The sequence below is a fragment of the Mustela lutreola genome, chromosome 8 (genome assembly GCF_030435805.1).
Source record: "Mustela lutreola isolate mMusLut2 chromosome 8, mMusLut2.pri, whole genome shotgun sequence".
NCBI classification, from domain to species: domain Eukaryota; kingdom Metazoa; phylum Chordata; class Mammalia; order Carnivora; family Mustelidae; genus Mustela; species Mustela lutreola.
Window position 1 is genome coordinate 56313536 of NC_081297.1, and position 14606 is coordinate 56328141.

General features: G+C 48.7%; 1 protein-coding gene across 1 annotated transcript; it reads right to left on the bottom strand.

The window, feature by feature from the left end:
* Positions 1-114: 114 nt before the first annotated feature.
* On the bottom strand, positions 115-11654 carry PIP4K2C (phosphatidylinositol-5-phosphate 4-kinase type 2 gamma). The gene is made up of 10 exons (XM_059184818.1): positions 11355-11654; positions 8404-8501; positions 7634-7730; positions 7146-7289; positions 4200-4346; positions 3976-4014; positions 3302-3415; positions 2468-2735; positions 2190-2293; positions 115-2005 (listed from the first exon to the last, which is right to left on the bottom strand). The coding sequence occupies exons 1-10, from the start codon at positions 11526-11528 to the stop codon at positions 1925-1927; spliced, it is 1266 nt and encodes a 421-aa protein (XP_059040801.1). The 5' UTR covers positions 11529-11654; the 3' UTR covers positions 115-1924.
* Positions 11655-14606: the final 2952 nt, after the last annotated feature.

A 14606-nucleotide genomic window follows, 5' to 3' on the forward strand; every position in this document is an offset into this window, starting at 1 on the left:
TCAGATCTGGTCTCCACACCCGTAAGCACAGGGCTCCTTAGAAAGGGGGTGGGGGGAGGCATGTCTATGAAGGAATGTGGATTCAATAACTTATTTCCTATATAGTGACAGCAGTGGGAGTAAATACACAAGATCTTTATTAATTAATAAAACAAAAAAGAGGAAAACAGAAGCAACAAAAAAGACCATACTGCTCATGATACATCAGCCACATGGTCAGAAAACCAATTTCAAAAGAGCAACAGCTGCTGGTGTCATGGAGTTTTATTGCATTCAACAGGGGAAAGGTAGACGGTTGGTATGAAAAAGATGAGCAGGCCCCTGATGGGAAGATATTATAGGGGCTCTAATCCTTAACTGTGGACTCCTCTTGTTATTTCCTTTGGAGCAAAAGATGGAGAGGAGAGAGGAATTCTCCTTTATGACTATGACTATATGACTTCTTGTGAGACAGATCAGTCCACCTAGATACAAAGAATCCTTGCATCCCCAAAGGCCAGTTGCTAGTGCTCATCTTTATGTTAAAATAAAGTAAAATAAAGTGTGGAAGCCATAGAGGGGATAGAGAGTAGCAAGAATGGTTGCCTTAGCCCCAAAGGCATCAGGGGATGGGGAGGACACTATCTGGGTCACCAGAGTCATCTACATTCTGAGACTACCACATGGCACTTCAACTCTTTGGAGGGGGCTGGGTGATTGAGTTATGGCTCTGACTCCTCTCTGGGGGTGGAGAGTGAAGATGACAAAGAAGTCCATCTGTCCCCTGGGAGACACAGTTGCAGAGATGAGACAGAAAAGAACAGAATAACAAAATCCAACTAGAAAAAAGGGTCTGCGAAGGGCCTGGGAAGGCAGTATGCTAGGTGCACACCTCCAAGGAGTAGAGGAGAGGAGGGTCCCACACTTGAGTCCTTCATCCTCTTGAGATGACCAGAAATGACCCAGGGAGAGAGATTCCCTTCCACTGGGAATAAAACCTCAGGGATGGCTAGACATGAAGAGAGGAAATTTAGCACTGGGATGAACCTTTTACCCTGGCCCATCATCCCAGCCTCCAAAACTGCCCACACCCCCACTGAAGGGTTCCAGCCCCAGGAGGGGTATGAGGTCCTGGTAGAGAGCAGCAACAGTCAAATGTCTTCACCCAGGCTTGAACACTTTGGCCATCTCTGGACTCCTGTGCCCAGTACAGGGGTGGGGGCTGAAAGGAGGGTGAGGGAAGAGATTGGAGAGTAGTCAGTTCTTCACAGGCACCTTTTCCCATTCCCTGCATAATTTCAGGTGTCCTCCTGGGTCCCACCTCTGTGAGGTGTCAGCCGGTTCGCCCCTCCCCACCCCAGTAGTGTGTAAGATGAGTCATATCCCATCACATGTGTGCACGCCAGCACCCACAGCTGTAGTATCTTGGAGGTCCTCCATCCCAGGGCCTACTGGGAAGGAAGCAGGCCACAGCGAGGTCTGTAAAGTTATCAGCAAAATTCAGGCCCTCCCAGTTCATTGCACACAGCAGAGCGCATCTGGAGTAGCTGCCTAAGCCAGATCCATTCGTGCAGTCGGGTCCTGAAGACAGCAAGTAACCCCCTGCCCCTGTCTCCTCCTATGTTCTAGAAGCAACAGGACATTTACAAAGATCAAGGCACTTGGGAGTGAGTCAACAGTAACACTCTAATGAAGCAAGCAGAATGGTTGGAAGGGAGGGAGAAAAGGAAGAAAACCGGACAGGGGGAGACAGGATAATGTATTTTTGAGGGTCAGGAGAGCCTACTCGACAAGATGGAGTGATCTGAATGCAGGGAGCCTATAGCTAGGATTTAACAAAGGGGGAAAAGAAGTAGTGGTCAGCATATCCACAATTCCCCCAAGGCTCTCAGAACCTTGCCACCTTGAACAAAAAGCAGCAGTCAGCACAGAGTCAGGCAGTCTCTTAAGCGAAGATGTTGGTAATAAAATCCAGGAATCGCTTAGCATACTGCTCAGGATGGACAGTGGAGATCTCTGCCCCAGCCTGTGAAAGGAGGTATGGAACACCATGTCAGATCACCCCCCTACCCCACCCACCCCCATTCCACTACACACCACTTCCATACCCAGCCCTTCGTGCTTTTGCCACCCCACTGCTCTGGCACAGAGGGCTCCCTGTTCCCGAAGAGTCAAAAGACAGGAAAGCAAAGGCTTTGGGGAACCCTCACCCCATGCTTGACAGTTTTGGCTGCATGAGCTGCTTTCTTCTTGGCATCATACTGTGTCAGGATGTCGATGAGGCCCATGAAATACACCTCCTTCTGGGGGGCCCCTGGGGACAGAAACCAGCAATGAAGAGCAAGTACAGTCCCAATTCCCTTCCCCCAAGAACCATTCAGATCTGGTTTGAAAAGCTAACCAGCCTCTCTCCTACCACCCTGATTTCAGTCCCCCATGGCCAACCCTCGCTCCCCCCCACCATTAATATTCCCATGATCTCTCTTACCCTCAGCACTCCGAATGGCGTAGACGTCAATGAAGGACTCAAACTCTCCAGGGCCCAGGGGCCGATGAGAATGGATGTAGCCGCCGATACCCTCAGGGGAGGTACCATAGGAGCCCACCAGAGCAGGTGGTCCTGTCAGGCCACAGTCCCCATCCCCTTCCGACTCCTCCTCCCGTACAGGCCCCTCCTCCTCTGGGTCAGAGCCCCGAATGATGTCGTGGATGCCCAGCAGAAGGCTATAGTCCATGATCTTCAGCTGCACTAGGAACTGAGACCCCACTGACAAATCAGATCCCTCAGACCTCCTTTCCCACTCCCAAGCACCACCCTACGCCTCCACTCCTGAGTTTCTGGGGCCCTCCTGGGGAAAGGAGGGATGAAATTGAGGGTTGGAAGGGTGCCTGGGTGGCTCAGTGGGTTAAAGCTTCCTGCCTTCGGCTCGGGTCATGATCCCAGGGTCCTGGGATCGAGCCCCACGTCGGGCTCTCTGCTCCGCAGGGAGCCTGCTTCCTCTCCCCTCTCTCTCTCTGCCTGCCTCTCTGTCTACTTGTGATTTCTCTCTCTGTCAAATAAATAAAATCTTTAAAAAAAAAAATTGAGGGTTGGAAGGGAACCACTGCCCTTTAGTACATCAATGTCCTGGTATCTGAGGTCATCCTTTTAGCTGATTCTAGCCACTCCCTCCATGGGTCACCTCTAAGGGTTTTTCATGTCCCATACCCAACTCCCCTACCTGCAGAGAACCCAAAGAATAAAGGGAAAGAGAGCAGTTCCCTCAGACTAGGAATGGGGAGCCAAAGGAACACCCTGTTTCCCAAGCACCCTGATCATCACCTCCACATCTCTCTTTAGCTTCTCCAGAAATACTTTCTTCTCCTCTTCACCAATATAAACCTTCTGGTTCTTGTTGAGAAAATCCATATCCTTAAGGGTGGGCAGTTCTTTAACCTGAAAGTAAAGGGACATCTTAGGAACACATCCCTTCCCCCAAGGTCTCAGAGAAAAGAATGCTCTCTCTGGGGCTCTATGCCTAACTCAGTGGCCTTGAGGGGTGAGAGCTCTTCCAGCCCCTCTCTGCCTCCACACTGCCCCAGAGGCTGCTCTCAGTTCTAGCAGCTTCTCCAAACTCAGTCACGGCCATGGTACCCCACATCACATCCCACCACCTTCTACTTATGGTTTTCAGTCAAGACCCCTCCTGCTGACTTTTCTTTCTTCTCCTTAAGTAAAAATAGCTGCTTGAATACAAGAACCCAGAGTGAGAGCTAGAGGATAAGCATTTCTCTCTTGAAGTCTGTTATCTTCAACCATCATCGAACCTTCCAGATGGGACAACCCACACCAGTGAGACAGCAGCTGACCCCTACCTCAGCACCAGTCCACACCTCTCTTCCCTTCGGTGGTTTCAGATTAAGAACAAATAGCTGGTGACTCCTACCTCTATCCTAAGGACATCCCTTCATCTGCCCTCCCTCACCCCTCACCCTATCACTTAATATCAGTATCACCTTTTCCTTATCGCTGGCTTCTCGGGATACTAGGGAGCCCTGTGGAGAGACCCAAAGACCAAGTCAGCACAGGTGGCTAAAAGAATAGTTAGGACCCAGCTCCAAAGATGAGTACTCAAACCCAGTCTTCTTTCCTTTGAAATGAACTAAGTGCCCTCCCAGGCCCTTCCCCACTCTTGGGCCAGCAGGAGCCTCTCCCTCAGCTCTAGCTGACCTCTCCTTACCTTGAGGTCATACTTCCTATGCACAGGAAGACGGTGGCTAAACATGTTACGCATCACGAGCATGTAGCTGTCCTCGTTGTCCACGCTGACCCGGTACATCCCCAGGAACTGGGGCAGCAGTGTGCTGCCGTGGCATTTCACAATGTACTGGGGTAGAAGGGAGGAAGGAATGCGGAGAAGCTGAGGCCTAAATGCCCCAACAGCCCAGGGCGGGGAATGCAAATACCACCATTCCAGGGTAGGCCAGACAACTTCAGGGAGAAAGGTTAGCAGGTCAAAAGTGGTGGGGGAAGGGGGACATCTGGGTGGCACAGTCAGTTGAGCATCTGATTCCTGGTTTCCACTTGAGTCATGATCTCAGAGTTGCGAGATCAAGCCCCGCAGAGGGTGGAATCCGCTTGGGATTCTTTCCCTCTTCCTCTCCCTGCCCTTCTCCCCCTCTCCAAATGTATCTCTGCATTCCTTCTCCCTCTCTCTTCCTCACATCAATCAATCAATCAATCTTTTAAAAAAAAAGTGGTGGGGACTTGTTAAAGAGGGCTGTTTCTGAACCCCTGTCTACTCTGATTTATTCCATCTGTATAATGTCTCTCAATTTCAAAGGTTTTATTTGGAGGGAGCACAAGCATAAGGAGGGTGCAGAGGGAGAGGGATGAGCAGACTCCCTGATGAGTTCAGAGCCTGGCTCAATCCCAGGACCCTGAGCTGAAATTAAGAATCCACTGCTTGGGGCGCCTAGATGGCTCAGTGAGTTAAAGCCTCTGCCTTGAATTGAGTCCCGCATCGGGCTCTCTGCTCAGCAGGGAGCCCGTTTCCTCCTCTCTCTCTGCCTGCTCGTGATCTCTGTCTGTCAAATAAATAAATAAAATATTTAAAAAAAAAAAAAAAAAAAGAATCCACTGCTCAACCAACCGAGCCCCCAGGCACCCCTAGACCCTCTTTAAGTACAAGTGGTCACAGAACCGGGGTTAGAAATTACATCTGCTTACCAATGAAATGATTTTACCTAGACTAATGTTTCCTGGCGGGCTAGATTCCTATAGTAAAAATGTTTGCATGATGGCTTATAATTTGGATTCTTAAAAAACGATTCCTCTTTCAATGCAGCTGCCTCAGTACTGCTGCCTACTTCTCTCCAGAGCCAGCCTTCTCAGGAAAGTAGTCAATCCACTTTCTCTCCTTCACACCTCAAACCAGTGAAATCAGATTCAGACCCTTATTTTTCCTCTGAAATCTACATCCCCCTTTCTCAAATCCCTCAGTCACCAAATCCTATGGGCATTCATTATAGTTACTGTATTTCAACTGGGGGGCACTTGATAGTCCTGACCAGTCTCTCCCTAGAACTCTCTTCACCCTGAGCTTACTTATTCCACTCTTCCAAGTCTCCTCCCTTCTCTCCCCAAATCCCACACAGAACAAAGAAGGGCATCCAGTGACTCAGTCTCCCTTATAGGCTCTCCTCTCTCCTTGCTTTTTTCATTTCTTCTTCACATACTTCCCACCAATAATCTAGTCTATATTTCTGGTTTTAATCACTATCTATTCACCCGTGACTCTCAAACCTACACTTCTACTTGCCTGAACTCCATTCCCCAACCACTTACGGGACATTTGTATCTGGAGGAACTGCAGAAACCCCAAGTTCAACGTATGTAAATCACAACTACCTTCTCCCCAAACTGGTTTCTTTTTCTGCTTCCCCAATGTTCATGAATGGACACCCAGTTATCCCAAAGCAGGAATCTAGAGGCACCTTGGCCTCAACTCGCACAAGTCTCCCACAGGTCTTCCTCTGCATCTCGGCCGCCAGGGCTCCTCCAGCCTTGGTCCTTGCTCACAAGAATGTTCTCCTTCCCTCCTGCCTGCTCACTCTTCACTTCCGGGAGCTCCCTCTCCAGCCCAATCTCGAAAATACAGTCGTGGGGCTATTTCTAAATAACATACCTCTCTCACAGCTCTGTGCCTTTACAAGCTTTCCTTTGCCTAGAATGCTGTCTTCCACCTTGCCTAAGGAGTCCATACCAGTCTTTCAAGCATCAATTCCTATGATACCCTCTCTATAAATCTCTCAATTTGTAAGAAAAAATAAAATAAAATAACAACAACAACTCTCCATGAACCTCCCAGTGCACCCCTTTCCCAGGTAAGTTAGGACGCTCTTCCCCTGCACCCCCACAGCGCTCCATCCGCGCCCCTGCTACTGCGCACACCCTGCTGTGTGCTAATGCTGCTCTCCTACCCTCTGCCATTGGACCGAGAGATCCTCCAGAGCCTCTTCCTCATCCACCTCTTTCTCTGCTGCCCACTGGAGGGCCTACTGGTAATGGACATTCAGTGTTTGTTGAATAAACCAGTCATTTTTCCAGTCATTTTCGAGTCTCATTTATTCCTTGCTCATTGACCTTGGGGAGATATATTTTTTTAGTAAGAAGATATTCAGGTTGTGTTTTTCTCACCAAAATATTCCAGAAACTCCACATTCCAAGTTAATCTGATCAGACAGAAGAGCCTCCCTGACCCCACTTTGGACTGGATTTGATCATGGCTTCTCCCCTCCAGTTTATCCCCATTTGTGCACTTATCCCGATTTCCTCCTCAAAACCACATTAGCTCCTGACAGTATATTTGGTGTTAACACTTCACCTAATTCTGGCTCAGTCTATAGTTCATACTTTACTCTACATGTGCCTTTATGTAACAATCCACAGCAGTTCTAGATTGTAAATACCAAATGAGAAGGAACACTACCTTATCCCATTTAGTCAGACACAAAGAGGTATGCAGAGGCTTTTTCTGAAATTCCTAGTTTTAAAAAACATGATGTCAAGTGCTTCTTGGGCAGCAATATGGGTTGTAGGGAGGAGAACAGATAGGAAGTTACTCTAGCAGCTAAGCTATGAATAGAGAGGAGAGGGCAAGAGTGAAGCTGGAGAGCCACCTGACCTGGTGGTAGTTGGAGAGGTTGCTATGCATGTCAGCAATGTCCTCACTGGATACTTCTTTGATGACCAGAGTTCGATCGTAGGAGATGAGGAAGCGACCATCACTGCCTTCACTTTCACTCGGGGGACTCCGGGTGAGGGACACCTGCAACACAGGCCAGAGGCTCTTTTCCTCTTTGTATGGAGATTCAAGTCATAGGATAATGGCCAAGTGACTGTGTCTGAAAGTGGATAAAACCCTTGCATAAAAGATTGAGCAGGGGTTCTTCATCTGGACTGAATGAAAGTGAAAGCAAAAATTTTAATGTAGCTACATGTTTCTCCAAGGACAGGGTTAACAGCTTTCATCCGATTTTTGAAGATGCCTGTGACCACAAACAGGTAAAGAATCAGACTCGCCAAAGCTCTCATTTCTCCAAACATGACTGGCCCAAGGATTCCCCGGCTGACAGAGAGAAAGGACTCCCCTCACCCAAAAAGGACTCTCACCAGGTAGTCCTGGTCATCAATGCCAAATCGATCACGGAGGTTCCTGAAGACCTGGGGGCAATACTCCTTGAACTTGAAATGACTAGGCAGATTTTCTCTGAAATAGGGGTTTTCAAGGCAAGAAGACAAAGTTAACAATATTACATTTATGTAGGTTTTGACAGTTTATAGAGCACTTTCACACATTTACCTTATTTGATTCTCATAAAACTCTTGTGAAGTCCTTTAAAGGTATATCATTCCCATTTTATAGTAAGGGAGACTGGGGCTCGGGGTGGTTGAGTGACCTGCTTCAAACACACAGCTGGTAAGTAGCTTAAGTAGGACCAGGATTTAATGCCCGTGTAAATAGCATTGTTTCCCAAATCTGAGGCAAGTTCGAGACATCCTAAAATAAGCAATAGGTGCCACTGTTTTGAATGGCATCTTCTGATACCAGAAGCACCTAGGAGACTCAGATATTTCTTTCAGGGACTCTCTATCAGACATTAATGGTAAGGCCATCTAAATGTACTTACTCTATGGTATTGCCAGGCTAGATTAGAAACAAACTATTACAAATATATGAAGGTGTACAGAGCACAGTAAGTTATTTTAATGGTTTCTTTGCACGGTGCTGAATTTCTGCACCAGGAATGGGGTTAGAACACACAACTTGTAAATTGTCTTCCAAATTTAAAACCTTCAATTCACTGAATCTTAACTCTTAAAATTATGTATTACTTTCTTCTAAGAAGGTTGACAGGAGAAGAGCAGGGATCTCCACATACCTGTGGAAAAGGTGATTGTTGACCTTGATCTTGGAGCTAGCCTTAAAGTCGTCTGGCAGCAGCATCACGGGGGGAGGCACCTGGCTGAGCTCATTGATCTGATAAGCCAAAACAAGAATAGGGAGCTGAGGAGGGGTGTAGAGAGCTACTTCTACACTGTGTCGGGTAAGAGTCAGAGAATGGCAACTCAAACCTCATTCCTTTAAGAACACCATTATGCATCTACTTGCCAGGGGTGAGAGAATGGGTCAGACCTCTTCTGCTGCCCAGCAAGGACTGAAGTAAGCAGCCCCCACACCCAGGCCCTCACACTCCACCCCCATGGAACTTCATGCTCGCAACAGTCATTTTATATTAGGCAAACCCTGTGAGCAGCTCAGGGCTATTTTTAAAGCTGTGAGAAGTTCTAAAGAAAAAAAATATCTTCAGCAGACTTAAAACACTCAAGACAAGCAATTCCATGCTCCCTGAAAAACAAAACAAAAGACTTTTTTTTTTTTTTTTTTTTTTAAAGTAGACAAGAGGGGCACCTAGGTGGCTCAGTGGGTTAAAGCATCTGCTTGCGGCTCAGGTCATGATCCCAGGGTCCTGGGATCAAGCCCCACATCGAGCCCCACATCAGGCTCTCTGCTCTGCGGGGAGCCTGCTTCCCCCTCTCTCTCTGCCTTCCTCTCTGCGTACTTGTGATCTCTCTGTCAAATAAATAAATAAATAAATCTTTAAAAAAAAAAATAAAGTAGACAAGAGAGTTAATGGGACTCCGAGGAGTCCACAGCAAGAATGAAATGTCCACCTCCTGCAGGAGGTGTCTCCTTACAAACACGACCAGGCCTTCCAGACCACCCTGACCCAGGTCTCTCGAGAAGGTCCCCACCTGCCTGGGTGTAAAGTTAAAGAAGAGCAGCTGATTTCAAAGGGAATGTAGGCAGGTAGGCAGAGGATATGAGCTCATTAGCTATCTGTTCCTGAAGCCAAGCCAACCCACGGCCCAAAGGATGCAAGCAACACATGCTCTGCTTGGCCCCCCCAGAATCAGCCATCTGCTAATTCTGGGTGGCAAGGGAGTTCCTGTATGAAGAAATCCCGAAGAGATGTGTTTTCTCCTCAGCGTTGTCACAGTACTGCTCACCCACCTCTAACAGCACACTTATCATATGACTCTAATGGCTAGTTTATGTAAGTTCCCCATCTACACTGTGAGCTCTTCGGTGGCAAGGACCAGTTGTAGCTGTCTGTGTCTCTCAAGTTCAAAGCTAGCATTCAGAACAAGGGGTCCTGAGGTCTCACCAGAGACCTCACCACCACTAACTGAGGTGTTTCTTAACTGAATAAATGGATGCCTTCCCTATCTTTACTTGATCATTCAACAGAAGTTATGAAGTGCAGTTTAACCTAAATCCCACAGATTGCAGTGAAATTGTGCTCCTCTCACTCTCAGTAAAAAAGGAGGACAGAACATATTCCTCCAGGGGGGGGGGGGAATGTCACTTGAGATTCCCAGCCTACAATTCAGCTATAGTTCTTCATGCACCCTCCTCGCCACCTGCTGTTAAGCGGGCTGAATCATCACTAAGACATATGTTCAAGGAATTCTCCATTCTAGACACTTGAAGTAAATGTGGGTTGGCTGCAAGGTGGGGTGTTAAAGCTAAAGTATATATACCTAGGGAAGCTGAGGCAGCTCTCATATGTAACTTCCTCAACCCTCACCAAAGAAAAATCCTCCCTGTTCAGCTTCCCAAAGGGATGGAAGGGTCACCCGGAAAACTGACATGAGAGGCAGCTCTACCTCCATCAGTGTTGTCCATACCCAGCACCTTAGCATGGATACTGTGGGAGCAGTCCACAGAACCACAAATACAAATACAGACCCTCCCCCCAACGGCATTCTAACCCATATATTAAGGGGACAAAAAATTGTATTCTTCCTCATCCTCGTCCATCTCTACAACCCTGCCATGACTGTAACGATTCAAGGAAACTGATTTATAAAATATTGCTTGTTACATTCACGGTCACTGCATCCCTCCCACTCCAAATCTGAGGGAAGAGGAGCAATGGCTGTGCTTCCTTCACCTGAGTGAAGGAAAAGAGATGTACTGGTCTCTTTGGCCTCCTCCTGATTCCCAGGTCATACCCTCTACCTATTTCTAAAGTTCACCATCATAGCATCCTCAGGACCAGAGCCGCTCAGCTATCTCTTTGGTCAAAAATGACCCCCCCACACACACCACACACACACCAAACACCATCACTCCAGCCAGCAATGGGAATGCAGTTAAGACCAAAGGCATATACCATACATAAGTCTTAATGAGGTTCAGGGTGGATGGCTTCTCTGAAATGCTGTACCTCTGGAAGGGAAAGACGGAACAAGCAGGATTAGAAGGTCCAGGAAAGCCTGGAGCTTCCCCCAAAGCCAAGGTTCCAAAATCAAGGACAGCTGCTAGAAAGAAAAGTGAGCTAACTATCCCCCTCATTCAACTACCGTTTCTGCTCCCCTCCCCTTCCCACACATAAACTCTCACCGGAGACCTCACCACCACTAACCCCTTAGAGCCACTCCCACTAATGTCCTTCCAAGCGAAGTCGGGTCCCGGCCAGTCTCCGTGGCCTGCGGCAGAGGCCGGACCTGGCAGGAAGGAGGCAGCGAGCTGGAAATCAGGTGGAGAAGGAGGAACTAGAGGGGTGGAAGAGAGGGCGGAGGGGGAAACAGAAGTCTACATTTCAAAAAAGAAACAATAACAACGTCTAGAGCGAGAAGATACGCCGGGAACACCGGAGGTTTGGTGGGCAGGGACCAGGACAGCCGCGGGGTGGAAAGTGGCAGCGCAAGGGGCTCCGGACGCGGGAGCCTGGAAACAGGGACGCCCGGAGGAGCAAGAGCAGCGCCCAGCGAAGCAAGAGCAAGCTCGGACAGGGCTTCTGGGGAGGCTAGTGCCGGGTCTCACCGAGTGGGCTACGCCCCACAGGAACACGCCCACCAGCGGGTCGGCCGCCCGGAACACCTTCACCTTCTGCTGCACGAAATGCTTCTTCTTGGTTTTGGAGGCGAAGCCGAAACCCGGGCCCGGCGCCGCTGTCGCCGCCGGTACGGTGGCCGGCGGGACAGAGGAGGACGCCATAGTCTCCCTCTCCCGCGCACCCGACGGAGTGGAAGCCGGAGCCGGCGGCGAAGCAGGCTCCCGACCCCGGAAGCGCTGCTCACCTGGGCCGCCGTCACGTGACCGGAGGCTGGCCCGCAGGCGCGCGGCCGGACGGTGCGGGGCTGGCTCCGCCCCCTGGCGCCCGCCCGCCCTAACGCCCGCGCGGTGGGTGGGCTCACCTGGCGCAGGGGCGGGCGCACGCGAGCGGCGTTCCCTGCGGGCTGCGGGCGCTCGGCGGGGCGGGGACCTGCCACCGCGGCGGTGGGGGTGCGGCCTGGGCTGGCCCGGTTCACTCCCTTGTCGGCGGCTCGTTTGCGGCAAAGTCGTTGCCTTCCGGTTTTGCCCGGTTTCTAGGAGTAACCTCTCGCCTGATGCTCACCCAAAAGCATTTCTTTACCGAGTAGGAGATCCCCGAAGTGGTTTCAGTGGATTAAATGGGCTTTTACAGGGACCACTCAGGCATCATTCTGGAGGGTGACTGGAGTATTCCCAAAGTGTAGGCATGAGGTGGTGAACTAAAACAGTGGCTGTTGGGATGGACAGAAGGGAATGGCATCTAAAGTTAGGGTTTGATGTCATTTTGGAAAATTCTTCGTGGATGTGCGACTTGAGGGAAAGGGAGACCTTGGGATTGAATCCCAGGCTTTTGGCTAAGGTGAGGAGACATGGTGGTGGTGACATGAAATGGGGCAGTTTGGTGAAAAGTTCAGTTTTGGTATGTGTTTGAGGTACCCGAGGGCAATTGAACATATGAACTCAGAGCTCAGAATAGTCTGGGCTGGGGATACAGACTAATTGTTACAGAATCTGGGGGAGTGGGTGGCACCTACCAGAGAAAGCAAGAACCCTGGTATAGTCCAGCATTTAAGAGGGGCACCTGGGTGGCTCAGTGGGTTAAGCCTCTGCCTTCAGCTCTGGTTATGATCTCAGGGTCCTGGGATCCAGCCCCACATGGGGCTCTCTGCTCAGCGGGGAGTCTGCTTCTCACCTCCCCACCCCCCAACCCCCCAACCCCCCCCGCCAGCCTCTCCGCCTACTTGTGTCTCTCTCCGTGTCAAATAAATAAATAAAAATTAAAAAAAAAAAAAAAAAAAGAGGCTAGTGGGAGAAAACTGAGAGGTAAAAGGAACCAGGAGAGCAGGGTCACAGAAACGAGGGAGTAGAGTTTCTAGAAGGAAGGAGTAGAGAGAAGTGTTACCTGTCGTGGAGAGGTGAAGCAAGACAAGGATGGAGAAGTGCCCATTGTATTTGGCAACTAGTGACCTTCAGAAAGCAGTTTGAGCAGAACAAGAGCCAGTTCACAAGGAACAAGGAATGAATGGGAGGTGAAGAAGTGGGGAGGGGAAGCTTGGGACTTGTCAGGAAATTTGGCTATAAGAAAACAAGATGGGGGGGGGGGGCTGGTTGGCTCAATGTTAAGGTTAAGCCTCTCCCTTCTGCTCAGGTCATGATCTCAGGGTCCTGGGATGGAGCTCCTCAGCAGGGAGCCTGCTTCCCCCCCACCCCCGCCTGCCTCTCTGCCTACTTGTGATCTCTGTCTGTCAAATAAATAAATAAAATCATTTTAAAAAAACACACAAGATGGTCTAGATGGGGAGTCACTTATAGAGAAACAGTAAAAATACACTTCTCAGGGCACACACTTGGCTGGCTCAGTCAGTAGAGCATGTGATTCTTGATCTCAGGATTGTGAGTTTGGGCTCCACATTAAGCACAGAGATTACTTAAAAAAAATAAAAGAAAAAAATAAAAGAAACACACTTTTCAAGGAAACCTTACAAGGCAAAGGGGAATAATCACAAAGAAGATGCAAACAGCCTGTCTGCATCACTTTTAGATCTTATATTTTTGGGGTCTATGTTAGTATCTCAAGAATGAAGGATCTAGAAGGGACTTGATTTAGTCTGGAGAAGAGAGATTTATCGCTTGTTAAGAGCAAGAAAGGAAAGGATCGGTGCACATATAGGTAGGTGTGTAAGGATAGACGGCAGATGAAGAATTTCATGCTCAGTTGCCTTCATTGTTTGCCTAGGAGAGGAGGTGAGAAGGGATCTAGAGGAGTTTTGATCAGCTGCTCTGGGAAGCAAGGGAGGAAACCAGAGGGATACACAGAAGCGGGAGCAACACCAAAGAGCCAGTTAACTTCCTAGGCATTCAGTTGCCCCAGTGTTTTGGTCATGCACTTTTCTCCATTCATCTCAGAAGCTCCAAGGTATGAGCGAAGAGGACACATAAGGGTATGCTCTAAAATGAGGGTCAGGGGTGCTTGACTGGCTCAGTTGGGAGAGCATGTGCCTCTTGATCTCTGGGTCATGAGTTCACAGCCCACATTGGGCATACCAGTTGCCTACATTAAAATTAAATTAAAATAAAATAAAATTAAATTAAAAATAAAATAAAATGGTAGGGGTTAGAAGGGTGAATGTGGTAGACCATCTTGGGACAAGAGAACTGAGCTGTTGGGAAAGCAGTGGAGTCCCACAGGAGAAGAGAATTGTCACTGGGACTGAGGTGGGTCTGGGGGACAAAATGAAGAGAATGGCATACAATTTTTTGTTAAAAATTACAACCTAGGGGTGCCTGGGTGGTTGTTAAGCGCCTGCCTTTGGTTCAGGTCATCATCCCAGGGTCCTGGGATGGAGCCCTACATTGGGCTCCCTGCTCCTCAGGGAGCCTGCTTCTCCCTCTCCCACTTTTCCTGCTTGTGTTCCCTCTCTTGCTGTGTCTCTGTCAAGTAAATAAATAAAATCTTAAAAAAAACCCAACTACAACAACCTAGATTGATGTCTACCAGTAGTAGAATGGTTAAATAATAGGATAAGTTTATAAAAAATTATATCTATATTTTAATGAAGTAAATTTTTTAAAGACTCATTTATTTACATTTTGAGAGTATGAGAGAGTATGCAAGCAGGGGAGGGGCAGAGGGAGGGAATCTCTTGAAAAGACTCCATGCTGAGCGCAGTCCAACACAGGCTCTATCCCATGACCTTGAGATCATGACTGGAACCAAAATCAAGAATCAGATGCTTAATCTATTGAGCCGCCCAGGCACCC

Coding starts and splice junctions, on each gene's coding strand:
- PIP4K2C (XM_059184818.1), bottom strand. CDS start 11,528: ATGGCGTCCTCCTCTGTCCCGCCGGCCACCGTACCGGCGGCGACAGCG. Junction 8,502..11,354: donor TGTGGGGCGTAGCCCACTCG/GTGAGACCCGGC, acceptor TTGGCTTATCAG/ATCAATGAGCTCAGCCAGGT. Junction 7,290..7,633: donor TTGATGACCAGGACTACCTG/GTGAGAGTCCTT, acceptor CCTGTGTTGCAG/GTGTCCCTCACCCGGAGTCC.